The sequence below is a fragment of the Bufo bufo genome, chromosome 3 (genome assembly GCF_905171765.1).
Source record: "Bufo bufo chromosome 3, aBufBuf1.1, whole genome shotgun sequence".
Classification (NCBI taxonomy): Eukaryota; Metazoa; Chordata; class Amphibia; order Anura; family Bufonidae; genus Bufo; species Bufo bufo.
In genome coordinates, this window is record NC_053391.1 from 64,582,510 (window position 1) to 64,596,356 (window position 13,847).

The 13,847-nt window shown below is 52.5% G+C and overlaps 1 protein-coding gene across 3 annotated transcripts in view; it reads right to left on the reverse strand.

Moving 5' to 3' along the window:
* USP25 (ubiquitin specific peptidase 25) overlaps window positions 1-13,847 on the reverse strand; it is a 144,121-nt gene that overhangs the window by 13,027 nt on the left and 117,247 nt on the right. For all 3 annotated transcript variants that reach the window (XM_040423224.1, XM_040423223.1, XM_040423226.1), the window contains one exon: window positions 12,375-12,553. In XM_040423224.1, the coding sequence (XP_040279158.1) occupies window positions 12,375-12,553 (179 nt within the window). The remainder of the gene's footprint in view (window positions 1-12,374; window positions 12,554-13,847) is intronic.

Below are 13,847 nucleotides of genomic sequence, written 5' to 3' on the forward strand. Positions count from 1 at the left end.
TTACCAGTAAAATCTCTTTCTCGCTCTTTCCTTGGGGGACACAGAAGACCTTGGGTATAGCTCATCTCCATAGGAGGCGTGACACTAAGTGAAAGCTGTTAAGCCCCTCCTCCACAGCTATACCCTCAGCCTGGAGAGAAAGGCAGCCAGTTGCGTGTCCAAGCAGTGAGAAAAGGCAAAGTCCAACAAGGAACCAACAAGCCAACTACCCAACGGGTAACACAAACTCGGAAACCGTGTAGAGAAAAACAACGAATGGGTGGGTGCTGTGTCCCCCAAGGAAAGAGCGAGAAAGAGATTTTACTGGTAAGTTATACAAAAATCTCGTTTTCTCGCCCAGTTTCCTTGGGGGACACAGAAGACCTTGGGACGTTCAAAAGCAGTCCAAAAGGGGAGGGACCACAGCTCCAAGGCGAAGCACCCGAAGGCATCAAGGAACCGCCGCCTGCAGACCCAGGCGGACCAAGGCAGCATACGCCGAAGCCAGAGTATGCACCCTGTAGAATTCTGTAAAGCGTGCAAGGAAGACCTGTGGCCGCCTTGCTCAAATGCATGGCCGAAGCCCAAAGCCTCCGGCCCAGGAGGCACCGACCGCTCTGGTGAAATGAACGGTGACAGTAAAGGCAGAATCCTGCGCTCGGTGCGGTAACCTCAGCAATAGCCAATCTGATAAAGCGGAGGAAAACCACCCTGGAGTCCGTCAACTCTAAGCGCGGACCTCCAGGAAACCCAAGAGACCGAACGTCGACAAGAGTAGGAGATCTCCAAGTAAAAACTGCAAGGCACAAACAACGTCCAAATTGGTGAAGTGTTGAAGCGAAAGGCAAACACCACCTTCAGAAGGAAGGAACGGGATGTAGAACAGCCCTGTCCTGGGAAAAGACAGAAGGCTCAGAACAAAAAGGGAGCCATTCAGGCACCTGTCAGAGACATGACTGATACAGAAACACAACCGTACAGGACAGGAGGGGTAGAGAGAACTTCTGTAACGGCTCCAAGGACAAGATTGGAGCGCCGAGAACTCAGTATGTAGTTCCCAGGGCGGTACCGAAGGACAGTACAGAGGAACCAAAGAGCCATTTCGAGTAAGAAGGTCTTGACAGGCCCAGAGGGCCGGGGAACGCTGGAAGAGGAAGAACAGCGCTGACACTGATACCTCAAGTAAAGGAATCCCAGTCCCAGGTCCAGGCCGGACTGGAAAAAAGACAGAACCATGGGGAGAGAAAAGTCAGAGTGGGGAATGCACAGCTTCCCACAGAACCCCAGATAAAAAAACCATAAGTCTTACGACAGATCCTGGACGAAATACAGCCAGGAGCGGGCAGTAGCGAAACCGCTGGAGTCGCCTGGCAAGCGGGCGAAAAACCAAATGTGATCAGGCGCAGACCAGTAACACGGGCAGAAGTTGACAAACTGGTCCCGTCGGCCCCCGAGCAACGTTGTCCCGTATCCACCCGAGTGGGGGAGCAGAAGGACAGACGGAAAGGAACCAAAAGGGTCCGCCCAGCATCCGCCAGATGCCAGGACAAGACAGGCTATAGTCCATGCTGATGTAGCCATGTTCTACAGTCCCGGTGTAGGAGATCAAAGGATAATCTGGACCGAAAGGTAGTCCCCCCAAGTTACCGAGAAGGTAAGTCTACAGCAGGACCATTGTCTTAGAATGGACCACACACTCTGCACTCAGCGGGAGGACAGAACGCGGTAGACTCGATAAATCGGCACAGCTAATACAGCCAGTGTGAACAAGGGAGACAGTACGAGGCCAAAAGGAACACCGGAACCATCCACATGAACAACCATGCTCTCCCCAGAGGGGAGGACAGTGAAGGAACAACCTCTGAAGTCTGGCGGGACAGAAGCCACATCAGAGTGATCTGTACCGAGCGGCGGCCAAACAGAGCCGGCAAGATAAGGTAGTCGAGACAAAGGCCGGCATAACACCCTCCAACCGAACGGAGGAGTGGGCAACAGGGAAGCCATAGGACAGCTCAAAAGCAGAACCCTGCTACACTGTGAGATGCCCGGTTCACCGCCTCGCAGAAGGAGAATACCCTGAAGAACCCAAGGCGGAGGTCCTCCGGACCTGGGTAATCGAGCACCCAAGAGAATTTGGGTGACCTTCCCGAGAAAAGCGGCCCGCACCTGGTAGCAGATCAGACTGTAGCGTAGAGGCGCCAAGAGGAAGGACTCATACCACACTACATCCGAAGAGGAGGAAATTGCAGCAGGCAAGGGAACCGCAGTCCTGCCAGAGCCAACGAAGAATTCGAGGGGCGATCCAGACAACCGCACTCTCGACCATGTGACCACTAGCGCAGGGAAGCAATACCGCGGAAGGACGAATGGGCACGCATCTAGGAACCACGAACATTCCCTGGGATGAAGGGCCAACTAAATGAATGAGTACCACCCAGCTCCGTGCAGCAGAGAGCAAGTAGAGCCCGTCCGGGTCAGGTGGACAGAATGAACTCCTTAGAGACGAGTGCAAGGTTTGTGGCAGGCATCGTATCCCAAGAAAACAAAAGTATGCCGCAGGAAGTAGATGAGGCATACGTACGAGCAGCCCGTAAGCAGTGAGAAGGCCAACCCACCTACAGGAGGAGAAGGCATACACGGCCCAAACAACGCACAAGAACGTCCGCTCACTGCAAAAGGTTAATTTAGCGAGAAAGGGGGGGCTCGCCACAGAGTGCCACAGCATGTACGGAATTGCAAAGTGCAACCTGAAAGGGAGTTATGCACAAGCCTAGTATAGCATGCGATGGAACGCAAGCAGTCCGCCCCGAAAAGGGGGGAAATTGTATCTGGCAAACTGCAGTCGGCAAGAGTGCAAAGGCCGGTCCCAAAAGGGAGTGATGCCTAAGGCCGTACCTACTTCAGAGAAGCAGGACATACCCTATAATCCAGCAGGAACGCAGAAGGTCCACCTAGTGAAAGGGGAACATGCACAGGGGTATCCTAGCATTAAGTGAATGTGCAATAATACACCAACACTGAACTTAGCGAGAGTGCAACTACTCTGCCAATGAAGGGGGACATGTACAAGTCCAGCACAGCCATACAAGGACAGCTGTGAATCTCATGAGCGTGCCAAATTCTGCTCATGGGATGAGGGGTGGTCACGCACAAGGCCAGCACCGTATCCAATGGAAGCGCAAGCATTCCACCCATATTAGAGGGCCATTCTCATGGGCAGCAATGTATCCGGTGAGAGTGTAGCATGCCGCCCAGAAAAACGGGGGGTAAAGCACATGGCCAGCATCTCATCCAGGGAGAGTGCGAGCACACCGCCATGCATGGGAGTCATACACATGGCCAGCAACGTACTGGCGAAAGACAAACACAGTCAGTAAGAATGTGTGCATGTCGCCTGAGGAAGGAAGGCATGCCCCTGGCTGGCAGCGAATCCAGCAAGAGTGCGTACACCGCCCACGGAAGAGGGGTCATGCATATGGCCGACAGCGGATCCAGCGAGAGTGCAAGCACCCTGCCATGTATGGGGTACATGAACATGGCCAGCAACGTACCTGCGAGGAAACAACCACAGACAGAGGGATGTTGTATGCTGCCTGAGGGAAGGAGGCATACCCAAGGCCGGCAGGAATCCAATGAGACTGTAGCATACCACCTATGAAATGGCCGGCAGCGAAACCAGTGAGAGTGAAGCATAGTAACATAGTACATAAGTGCATCATAGCACATCAGTGAGAGTGCAGCATTCCGCCTATGGAAGGGGGTCGTGCACATAGCCAGTACCGTATCCGGTGAGAGTGCAGTATTCCGCCTAAAAAGGGGGGTCATGCACATGATCGGCAACAGATCCAGTGAGAGTGCTGCGTTCCGCCCAGGAAGGGAGTCACACACACACATGGCTGGCTCACGCACATGGCCGGCAGCGAATCCAGTGAGTGCTGCGTTCCGCCCATGGAAGGGGGTCACGCACATGGCCGGCAGCAAATCCAGAGAGAGTGCAGCGTTCCGCTTATGGAAGGGAGTCGTGCACATGGCCAGCACCGTATCCGGTGAAGGTGCAGTATTCCGCCTAAGAAGGGGGTCATGCACATGGCCAGCCGGCAGCCAGGGAGAGTGCAGTATCCCGCCTAGGAGGGGGGGGGGGATGCACATGGCAGGCACCATAACTGGAGAGAAGATGAATGCTGCCTACGGAAGGGCCGCATGCACTTGGCCAGCGCCGTATCCTGGAAGATGCAAGAAAACCGCCTAAAAGGGGAAATGCCCTAGCAGCGACGCAGGCTGGGAGCGCAACACCATGCCGCCTGTGGAAAGAGGTCATGCAGACATGCAGCACTACTGATGAGGCTGCAGCGTCCTGCGCAGTCCAATAGAAATCAGTGATCTATTATTATTTATTTTATTATTATAATAATTTTTTTTTTTTTTTTTTTTTTTTTTTTTTTTTATATATATTTAAAACACAGCCTCTCCAAGGCTAAAGGGGAGCCACCATATATGGGCACCTGAGAAAAAAAGGGGGGCCAACTATACAGACCCATTTGGGAGCCGGCCTGTACCCAAAGGGTTAACAGGGATCCGGCCTGGAGGGCGGCGTGCGATCCCCTGGGGGCGGAGGAACCTCCAGGCGGGAAGAATTCGCGCCTGGAGAGGTTCCCGCCCCCTCCACCAGAGACCGGAATATTGCGGCCTAGTAGGCCGCGAAGCCGGGGGCTAAATTTGCGGCGCCCGGCCCGTTATACCGCCGGGACCTGAGGCGGAATGGCGCTTTAAACCGGCCGCGGGAGCCCACCCCGCGGGCCGGTCGGAATTGCGGCCCAGCAGGCCGCGAAGCCTAGGACCAAATTTGCTGAGCCCTGGCGACCGGCACCGATGGTCGGACGGGGCCTGCTGGGGCATAGTCAAGCCCAATGCCGGCCGCGGGAGCCCACCCCGCCGGCCGGAAGAGACAGGGACCCGAAAAGGCGGTTTGCCGGCCGCGGGAGCCCACCCCGCCGGCCGGAAGAGACAGGGACCCGGAATGGCGGTTTGCCGGCCGCGGGGGCCCACCCCGCCGGCCGGAAGAGACTGGGACCCGGAATGGCGGTTTGCCGCCGGCTCGGCCGCACCGGAATATTAGTGCTGTCCGGAGGCGAGGCCTTACTCCACTGCAGCGTCCTGCACTCTCCGGTAAGGCCCAATGTGATCAGGCGAGATGGGGGGGGACCCAAAGACGGGGTGCCCATGAGGAGAAGGCAGGCGACGGCTGACAGCCACTAGCTGCATGTACTATGAGGGCCAGGAAAAAAGGGGGGGGGAGGCAGGGAGCAGATTGCCGCTCTGCGGCACCCCAGGAGCCAGCCTAGGTCCAGCAGTAGTATGGGGGGTCAGGCACGCAGGAGACCATTGGGTGGGGGGTGGGGGACGTAGGGCTGGAGAAGCCACTCTCTTACCACAGCCGTCTTCACCCTCGGTCCATTCCAGCAGGGTCGCCCCTTCAGCTACTGGCACCGTAGTGGCAGGACGCTGGAAGAGGGACTTGGCGTGCGGGCGACCCTTGCGCTGGCGGGATGTAGGGGAGCTGGGCTGCCCTGATCCACCTTGCCTTCTGTGGGGGAGGCAGCAGTGCGGATGACCGGCACTGGCGCAGCTCAACCCCGGGAGAACAGAGAGGTCTAGTGCGACTCTGTTATCCCTGATGATCTGGAACAAAAAGAAATAAAAAAGTAAAAATCTAAAATTTAAACAAGGAGAAACCAGCCCTGCAGAGCAGGGAGTGTCTTGCCTCCTTGGACACTAAGCAAAAACTGGCTGCCTTTCTCTCCAGGCTGAGGGTATAGCTGTGGAGGAGGGGCTTAACAGCTTTCACTTAGTGTCACGCCTCCTATGGAGATGAGCTATACCCAAGGTCTTCTGTGTCCCCCAAGGAAACTGGGCGAGAAATTGGATTTTTTCTGTACTCACCGTAAAATCCTTTTCTCGTAGTAGGCATTGGGGGACACAGCACCATGGGTATATGTCCAACTACCACTAGGAGGCGACACTAGACATAAAAAGTGTTGGCTCCTCCCCGTTTGGCTATACCCTCTCCAAAGGCACTAGACAGATCAGTTTGTACCAAAAGCAGTAGGAGAGAGAAGAAAGGCAAGGAACCAACAACTCCCGTACCGGGAAAGATCAAGAGAGCAGCCCGGAGAAGCGGAAGTAAAAAACATAGGGTGGGATCTGTGTCCCCCAATGCCTACTACGAGAAAAGGATTTTACGGTGAGTACAAAAAAATCCAATTTTCTCGTGCATGGCATTGGGGGATACAGCACCATGGGACGTCTCAAACCAGTCCCCGAGGGTGGGAAAAGAACAGCCATGCCCCATGTGGGCATACAGGTGCGGGAGAACCATGTGACCCAACAGGAGAAAAGCACGGAATAGGCAAGAAGCCTCATAACAAGGGAGAAACCCCAATGAAGCCACAGTAAAGACTGCCAGCACCCCAGGACAAATGCCTGGGAGAACGACCCAAATGCAAGAAGAAGGCAAAGGGGAACACCCAGCTCAGCCGAAGGCTGGAGAGAAAGTAGGACAGCACCGCGTATTGGAGCTACCTAACATTCTAATTGTCTTAGGCGAAAGCACAAACACCCTGAGGCCAAACGAGTGAGGGAAGCCATAGCAAGGCTCACATGTGAAGGGAGCGGGTCTCCCCTCACCGCAAAGCAGGTTTAGAATTTAAGCGCCCTATTGAAAGGAGAAAATCCCAAAGGCGCTAAGGGAAACCGCCAACCCTTGGAAGGGGGAGGGGGTGGTAAGTAAAAACCAGGAAAAGAGAAAAGATAAGACCTGCATCCCAAAACCAGGAGACGAGGAACGAGCCTCTAAAAACGAAATATCGCTGAGAAGCGCAAGACCGGAGAAACTCTGGCCAAACTAAGTATCAGGGAAAAAAGGTGACCAGATGCAGGCCCAGGAAATCTCAGCAGGGACACACTGGAGTGAGGGAAGCCTTAGCAAGGCTCACATATGAAGGGAGCAGGTCTCCCCCTACCGTGAAGCTGGTGATGAAGTTAAGCGCCCTATTGGAAGGTGAAAACCCCAAAGGCGCTAAGGGAAACCGCCAACCCTTGGAAAGGGAGGGGGTTGTAAGTAAAGGCCAGGAAAAAAGAAAAGATAAGATAAGACCTGCATCCCAAAACCAGGAGACGAGGAACGAGCCTCTGAAAACAAAATATCGCAGAAAAGCGCAAGACTGGAGAAACTCCGGCCAAATGAAGTATCCGAGAGATGCAGGCCCAGGAAATCTCAGCAGGGACACACTGGACGGAGACATGGGAGGAGAAGGGGAGTACTCCCAACAGCCTAAGGAGGAAGGTTCTACAAACAGGAGGAGGTCCCTCCCGAAGGAGACCATAAGGTGGAAATGCAGACCGTAGCACTAAACCACTCAACACCAGGTACTTGACGTGGGAGGATGGGAAGATAGACACGAATTCCAAGAGGTCCACAAGGCTATTGGAACCCACAAGGGGAACAATCAACCCAGGCCCCTCCCAAACAACGATTATCATACAGAATCTGTGTGGTCAAATGAACGGGGACAAGGAATCCAGAAAGGAGTACCCGGAATGGGCTCACAAGGAACTGAACCACCAGAAGACAACAAAAACCAGAACCACCATAGGGGAAGGAATTGGCCATGGACAACTAGCCATTCTAAGAATAGTGGCTAGCAATCTGCATACATTGTCCCGGAGATGGCAAGTACAGCGGCTTGGGTTGTACCACTAAAACGACAGACATCCATATGCATAAGGAATGGCGAAGTTGCTATGAAAGAAACGGGGTGTGACTACACGAAAAGAAGAAACCAGCTGCGACCGACATACAGAAGAATGCCAGGGGGAGAAAGTACCTGACAGGCGCAGACAATAGCAAGGTCCAAGGTAACTGTCCTCTGTCATATAGCACAACTGAGCAGAGAATATAATGGAACACCCGGACCCAGAAGGAACTACAGAACCCTGTCCGATGCCAGAGCAATCAGCAGAAAATTCACCTACCAGGCAGGTGTGTGGCGCTCAGTGGTTCTGTCTCTGACTGTCCAGTGATGGCCGAAAAACTGCCGCAGCGGCCGGTGCTCACCAAGCTACGTACACCAACAAGGAGAAGATCCAGTGGAGATCACTGTACTCCACCAGGAATGGTCCGCCCTGTAATGGAAAACAACGCGGGTACTCTTTTATAATATGGGGAACGCGGAGTGCAGCAGACAGTAGTATTTTATAGGGATGGCAATAGCAACCCTAGCACAAAAGCCAACAACCACCTGGCCATGGTGTAGGGAGCGTGGTTGTATGTGGACCACCCACCAGATCAGAACAGATCAGCCATATACTGGGTACACCAGAAGTAGAACTAGACCAGGCATCCTCAAACTGCGGCCCTCCAGCTGTTGTAAAACTACAACTCCCACAACGCCCTGCTGTAGGCTGATACATGTAGGCTGTTCGGGCATGCTGGGAGTTGTAGTTTTGCAACAGCTGGAGGGCCGCAGTTTGAGGATGCCTGCACTAGACCGACAAGGTGGAGGTGGAGGTTGGGCTGGCCCACCCTTGCCAGATATGGTTACCATGTACATGCTGAACCAGGATGGCCTGTTATGGACCGTGCCATGAGAAAGTACAAGGAGACCATAGAGCACGACAGTAACGGAGTGGCAGATGTATGGAAGAACCAAAAAGGGAAGTAACCAACATCCGCAGCACAGATTAGAGCCCGGGGAAGGAAGCACCCAGTAATACAGAAACTGTATGGGTCACAGATTGCACCATAGGGCCCAGCACATGGGTACTAAAAATACACGCCTAAAACCGAGGTAAAGTGGCTGCATGTTGCACACTAAAGAGAGTGGAAACAAAGCCACAGCATCCGGGAATGCGACCGCATTTGGAGGGTACAGGTCCTCAACCTGTTAAAGTAGATATACGGCTGTGTAGTGTAGAGATACGACCAGACAGGTGCAATGGGTCCAGCATCTTGAGATGGTAGAGGTACTAGATTTAAGATTAGAGCGATGTGGCCGCATGGTGCACCCTAGGACCAGAGAAATGCAGCGGCTACCTATATTCCGCCCGGGAAAGGGAAAATAGGGCCGCACGGTACAACAAAGAACGACAGGTGCACACCACAACTAAGTAAGTGCAATGGCAACTGAAGGAGGCCCTCTATTTCACCTGAGGGAAACAGGGCCGCATAGTACACCATAGAGCCAGACAGGTGTAACGGCTGCAGCATAGAGACGGTGCAGGAATCTACCTAAGAAGGGAGTAAGATGGCTGTTTGGTGCACACTATGATGAGGTAGGTGCAGTGGCCACGGCAATACAAGGTGGCCTCAATATCTCGTCCGGTAAGGGAGAAATAGTGCCGCAAGGTACACCATAAGGCCAGATAGGAGATAGTAAAGGTACTCTACCTATGAAGGGAGCAAGGTGGCAGCTTGGTGTCCACTAGAATCAAACAGAGGCAATTGCTACAGCAATTGAGAGTGGCCTCTATATCTCGCCCGGAAGGGAGAAATAGTGCCGCACGGAACACAATAGAGCCCGCCAGGGATATTGGATACAGTATCAGGAGATGGTGTAGGTACTCTACCTATGAAGGGAGCAAGGTGGCTGGAAACAGAAGGCAATTGAAGGCAGCCTGTATATCTCGCCCGGTAGGGGGAAATAGTGCCGCATGGAACACCATAGAGCCAGCCAGGAGTAAAGGCTACAGCATCTGGAGTAGGTGTAGGAACTCTACCTATGAAAGTAACAAGGCGGCTGGAAACAGACAGATGTAATCGCCAAGGCATAGAAGCCGGCCTGTATTCTCTGGTACAGGCACTACAAAAGAACCTTTAGAGGCCGAGAAGGGTTACCAACCCTACAAGAGGCGCTTGCCTGAATTCTCAGCCTGCCTAGAACATAGCCCCTGGATAGGGGAACCAGGAAGGTCTGTCGTGTACAGCCTACGAGGGTGTACGTACCAGAGACACTGTGTAGGTGTCCCAGTTGCTAAGCATGGCGACGGCTGCCTTACCTGTGTGGTAATTACCTGTGCAGGCAGGAGAGCGCCATCCGAAAGTCCACTAGAGGGGCACCAAATCTGGGTAGGGTAGGTTCCACCGTGCATGTTTGTCTTGACCTCACAGAAGGATTCTGCATGGTGGAAGACCGCCTGATGCTCTGTTCCGAGGGAATCGGTGCAGAGGTGTCCCCAGAGGCAACTGACAGAGAAGGCTTCGTCACCAGCCTCCGGCCTGTCCTGGGGCGATCCGAGGAGGGGTGGAAGCTAGTTGAGACCACCCGAGGTTGGTCCGTGGGCTACTCCTTGCGTGACCCTGTATCTGAGCGTGGCGCATCTGCAGGAAAGACCCTGGGGGGGGGAGGAGAGGAGACTGCAATTTGGTAGGCAGCGGTCCAGCGACTCAGCCAGGGATTGGGAGAGTCTGGCAAGGTTCCCATGGTTCGACAGGGAGGGAGCCTATTCAGGGGGTGCCTACACAAAAGGGTGGGACAAGCCAACCACATGGAAACCTCCGTAGACAACGGACGCACGTGAAACACGTGGCAATCTGATAGGGAGGCTGGGAGAGGAGACCCTCATAGAGCAGCAGGCTGTCCTATCTGTCCCCGGATGCCACGTTCCCAAGAGGTGCTGCAGCAGCTATAGATAAGGTGGCAGGGCTGCAGAAGGATGAGGCAATTGAGAGGGGAGGGGGGGAGCCTGCAGAAGCAATTCAGCCAAGCAGCAAGATGGCGACCCGGTGAGAGAAGGAGCCGGCAAGCAAGAGGAAGTACCGCCCCTCTGAGACAGAGCAGGGAACCTGGAGCTGGATTGGGCAGGCAGGAGAGGCCCCTCCCAGGCTCCCCCCACGGAGCGGAGGTGACAGAGCAAGCCCGGGAAGCTCAGAAGTGGGCGGGGAGTTGCGGCCCAGTAGGCCCGAAAAGCCGGGGCCTCAATTATTGTAGCGCGACCGCGGAACTGCTCCGGAGCTGCTGCGACGAACGGGGGCCAGGTGGGGGAGAGAACTGGAGAAGCGACCCCCAGAGGGAGAAAAAACGGAAGGCCAGGGGGCTTCTGGGGCCAGGATACAGCTAAGAGATGTCAACCCAGTCCCCTCCATATTAAGGGAGCAGGTTAGGTATCCGGGAAGGGAGGAGAGGGGGGGGGGGGGGGGGGGGGGAACGTGCCAAGGCCCGGAGAGGAGGGTGGGAGACCCTAATCTAAGGGAACATACTCACCCTCAGACGTCTTCAGGCGCAGCAATAACCACCCCCTCGGCGGACTCAACACGGGAACCGTGGGACTGCCGGAATTCCACTGCGGAAGCAGATTTGGGGACTGGGTGGCTGCCAGGTACCCGAGTACCCGCCCGCAGGGGGGGCAACTAAAGTGGAACACGATGGAGCCACCCCTGCAGCAGGCCGGAACCTGCAGAGAAGAAAAAGATAAAAAGAATGAGTGAAGAAAAAAATAAAATAAAAAAGTAGCAGGATGACCTGCACAAAAACGGCAGGTCAGGTCTGCCTCCTACGGACACTAGAACAAGACTGATCTGTCTAGTGTCTGTGGAGAGGGTATAGCCCAACGGGGAGGAGCCAACACTTTTTATGTCGTGTCGCCCCCTAGTGGTAGTTGGACATATACCCATGGTGCTGTGTCCCCCAATGCCATGCACGAGAAAAAGAAAAATCAACTTCTCCCTGGCTGTGACGCTCTCCTCTGTTATCGGACAGCGCTAAAGCCATGGAGAAGGAGATGCCCATTGAGAAACCCTAGCGTCTCCTCCTTCCTGATCCAATGCTATTTATTAGCATACCAGGCGGGAAAACTGCAGGGGGGCACAGCTGGCGAACGGAGCAGCACTCAGGAAAAATAGTAAGCGCTATTAAATCACTGCTCTATGCCTTACATAACGTGCTACTTATTTTATAATGTCTGTAACCCATTAAAGGTCCTCTTTAACAACATGCAATCCTTTTTTGTGTACAGAGCTGAGATGCTCTACTAGCTGCCTGTGGATTTTCTGTCTTTCCCGTCATCTGAGGAGCAGACAGACTCCTTATCTCTGCTCTTTGACATTATAAACACTCAAAGCTCAATCCTTATCTTACTGATAAGAATGTTGCTTAAATAAGTGTTTCTGACCTCTCAGTAGTTTAGAAATAAGGGTAATTAGATGACTACAGGTGGAAGAGGGAGGTGCAGTGGTGCTGGATCGGAGTGACCGGGGAAGGTAAGTCTATGACTGTTTAAGATATTGTTTTATTTCACTGAACTGCCAAAATAATAAAGCATCTGCTGTGGTCCTGTCCAGATCTCAGCCTCCTTTTCGATGTGTCTATGAAACTTCAGAATTCACGGAAAAGTCTGTTTACCGTTCATCAAAACTCAGGTTGCGATCAGCAAATTGTTCCAGGAGGGTTCTCTCAATGATCTTCTTTGGCGCCTGGCTCTGGATGAAGTAGACGATTGCATGTTGTAAGCGGTAGTCCGTCTCCGGAGGTGGATCCTCTTGTGCCAATTTCAATAGTCGCGCATACTCTGTTTTGATGGCCTGAGGACAAAAAACAGCCAAAGTTATTTGCAAATGGGAAAAACCTGTAAAGCTACAAAAGATGATTAAAACACGAACACTAACCGATACAGATCTCCATTGTAAAATAACTGGAGAAATCGCATGACCATCCACACCATAATGTTTGTACTCGCATAATTCCGTCAGTACAATTTATTACAGTTGAGGTCGGGCAGAAACACACAGCATTATAAATCATTATAATGCTGCGAGTCCATGTCATAGGAGCAGCAGTCAGAACTGGAAACATCCCTGACACACGAATCATATTTCTTGCACCGAATACGCTCGTGTGAAATTAGCCTATCAATGAGACATGTCACTATACAATCTGATACTGTTTAATCAGTGCTCACGTGTGAAATATGTAGGGTTCTACCCTATAGACAAGGGGGAAACCCACACACTTCCAGGAGGAATAACAGGGGAATGGTACAACAGTTTTAAGAAAAGATGCTTCACAGTCACACAATAAGCCGAGGCAACACATAACTTTAAATATGTCTTGAAAAAGACACGCTATCTTAGAAGGAATTATTTAGTGACATTTATGAGAGGTTATACAACTTTTCAGTTTATATTTTTCTCAGTGCATTGTATATTAAAAACTGTACTACTGCTACATAGAAACCATCAGCAAGCTGCTTAAATTTTTTTTCTCAAAAGGCTTCAGAGTTGGTTAAAAAAAGAAAGAAAAAGGAAGCAATACTCCCATTCCAACACTTAGTGTGTCCTTGCTGGTCTCTACTACCACACGAAATACCAGCTCAGCCAATGACTGGCGGGGATAGGTCACAGCTGGGGCCAGTGATGTCCTGTGTGTCGAGCCTGGACCAGGAAGTAGAGACCAGTGGAAACCTGGTAACCAGTGGAATGGGAGCAATGTGGGATCAGTGACTTTCGTAATCCATGCTTACCCCTTTGAGAAAAAAAAGAAATGCTCATAAACAACCCCTTTAAAGTGTATAATGGTATACTGCTGTGAATCGGTTGAGTGCCCAGTTTGGCCCATTACCACCTTAAAGGGAATCTGTCACCCTGTTTTTGGACTATTACCTATAGCAGTGGTCCCCAAACACTGGCTCGCCATGGCAGTCCTGCGTTATGACCATATGTACTGGCAATTGACAAGGTGGCAGACCTATCCTAGATTTACCACCAAACAGTGCCAATTTGGATGGTATAATAATAGTGTTAAATATTTCCGTGGGAAATTTATCAGCAAATGTTTGCAATTTCATATTTTTTTTTTTCTCCACATACAAAATTTCTC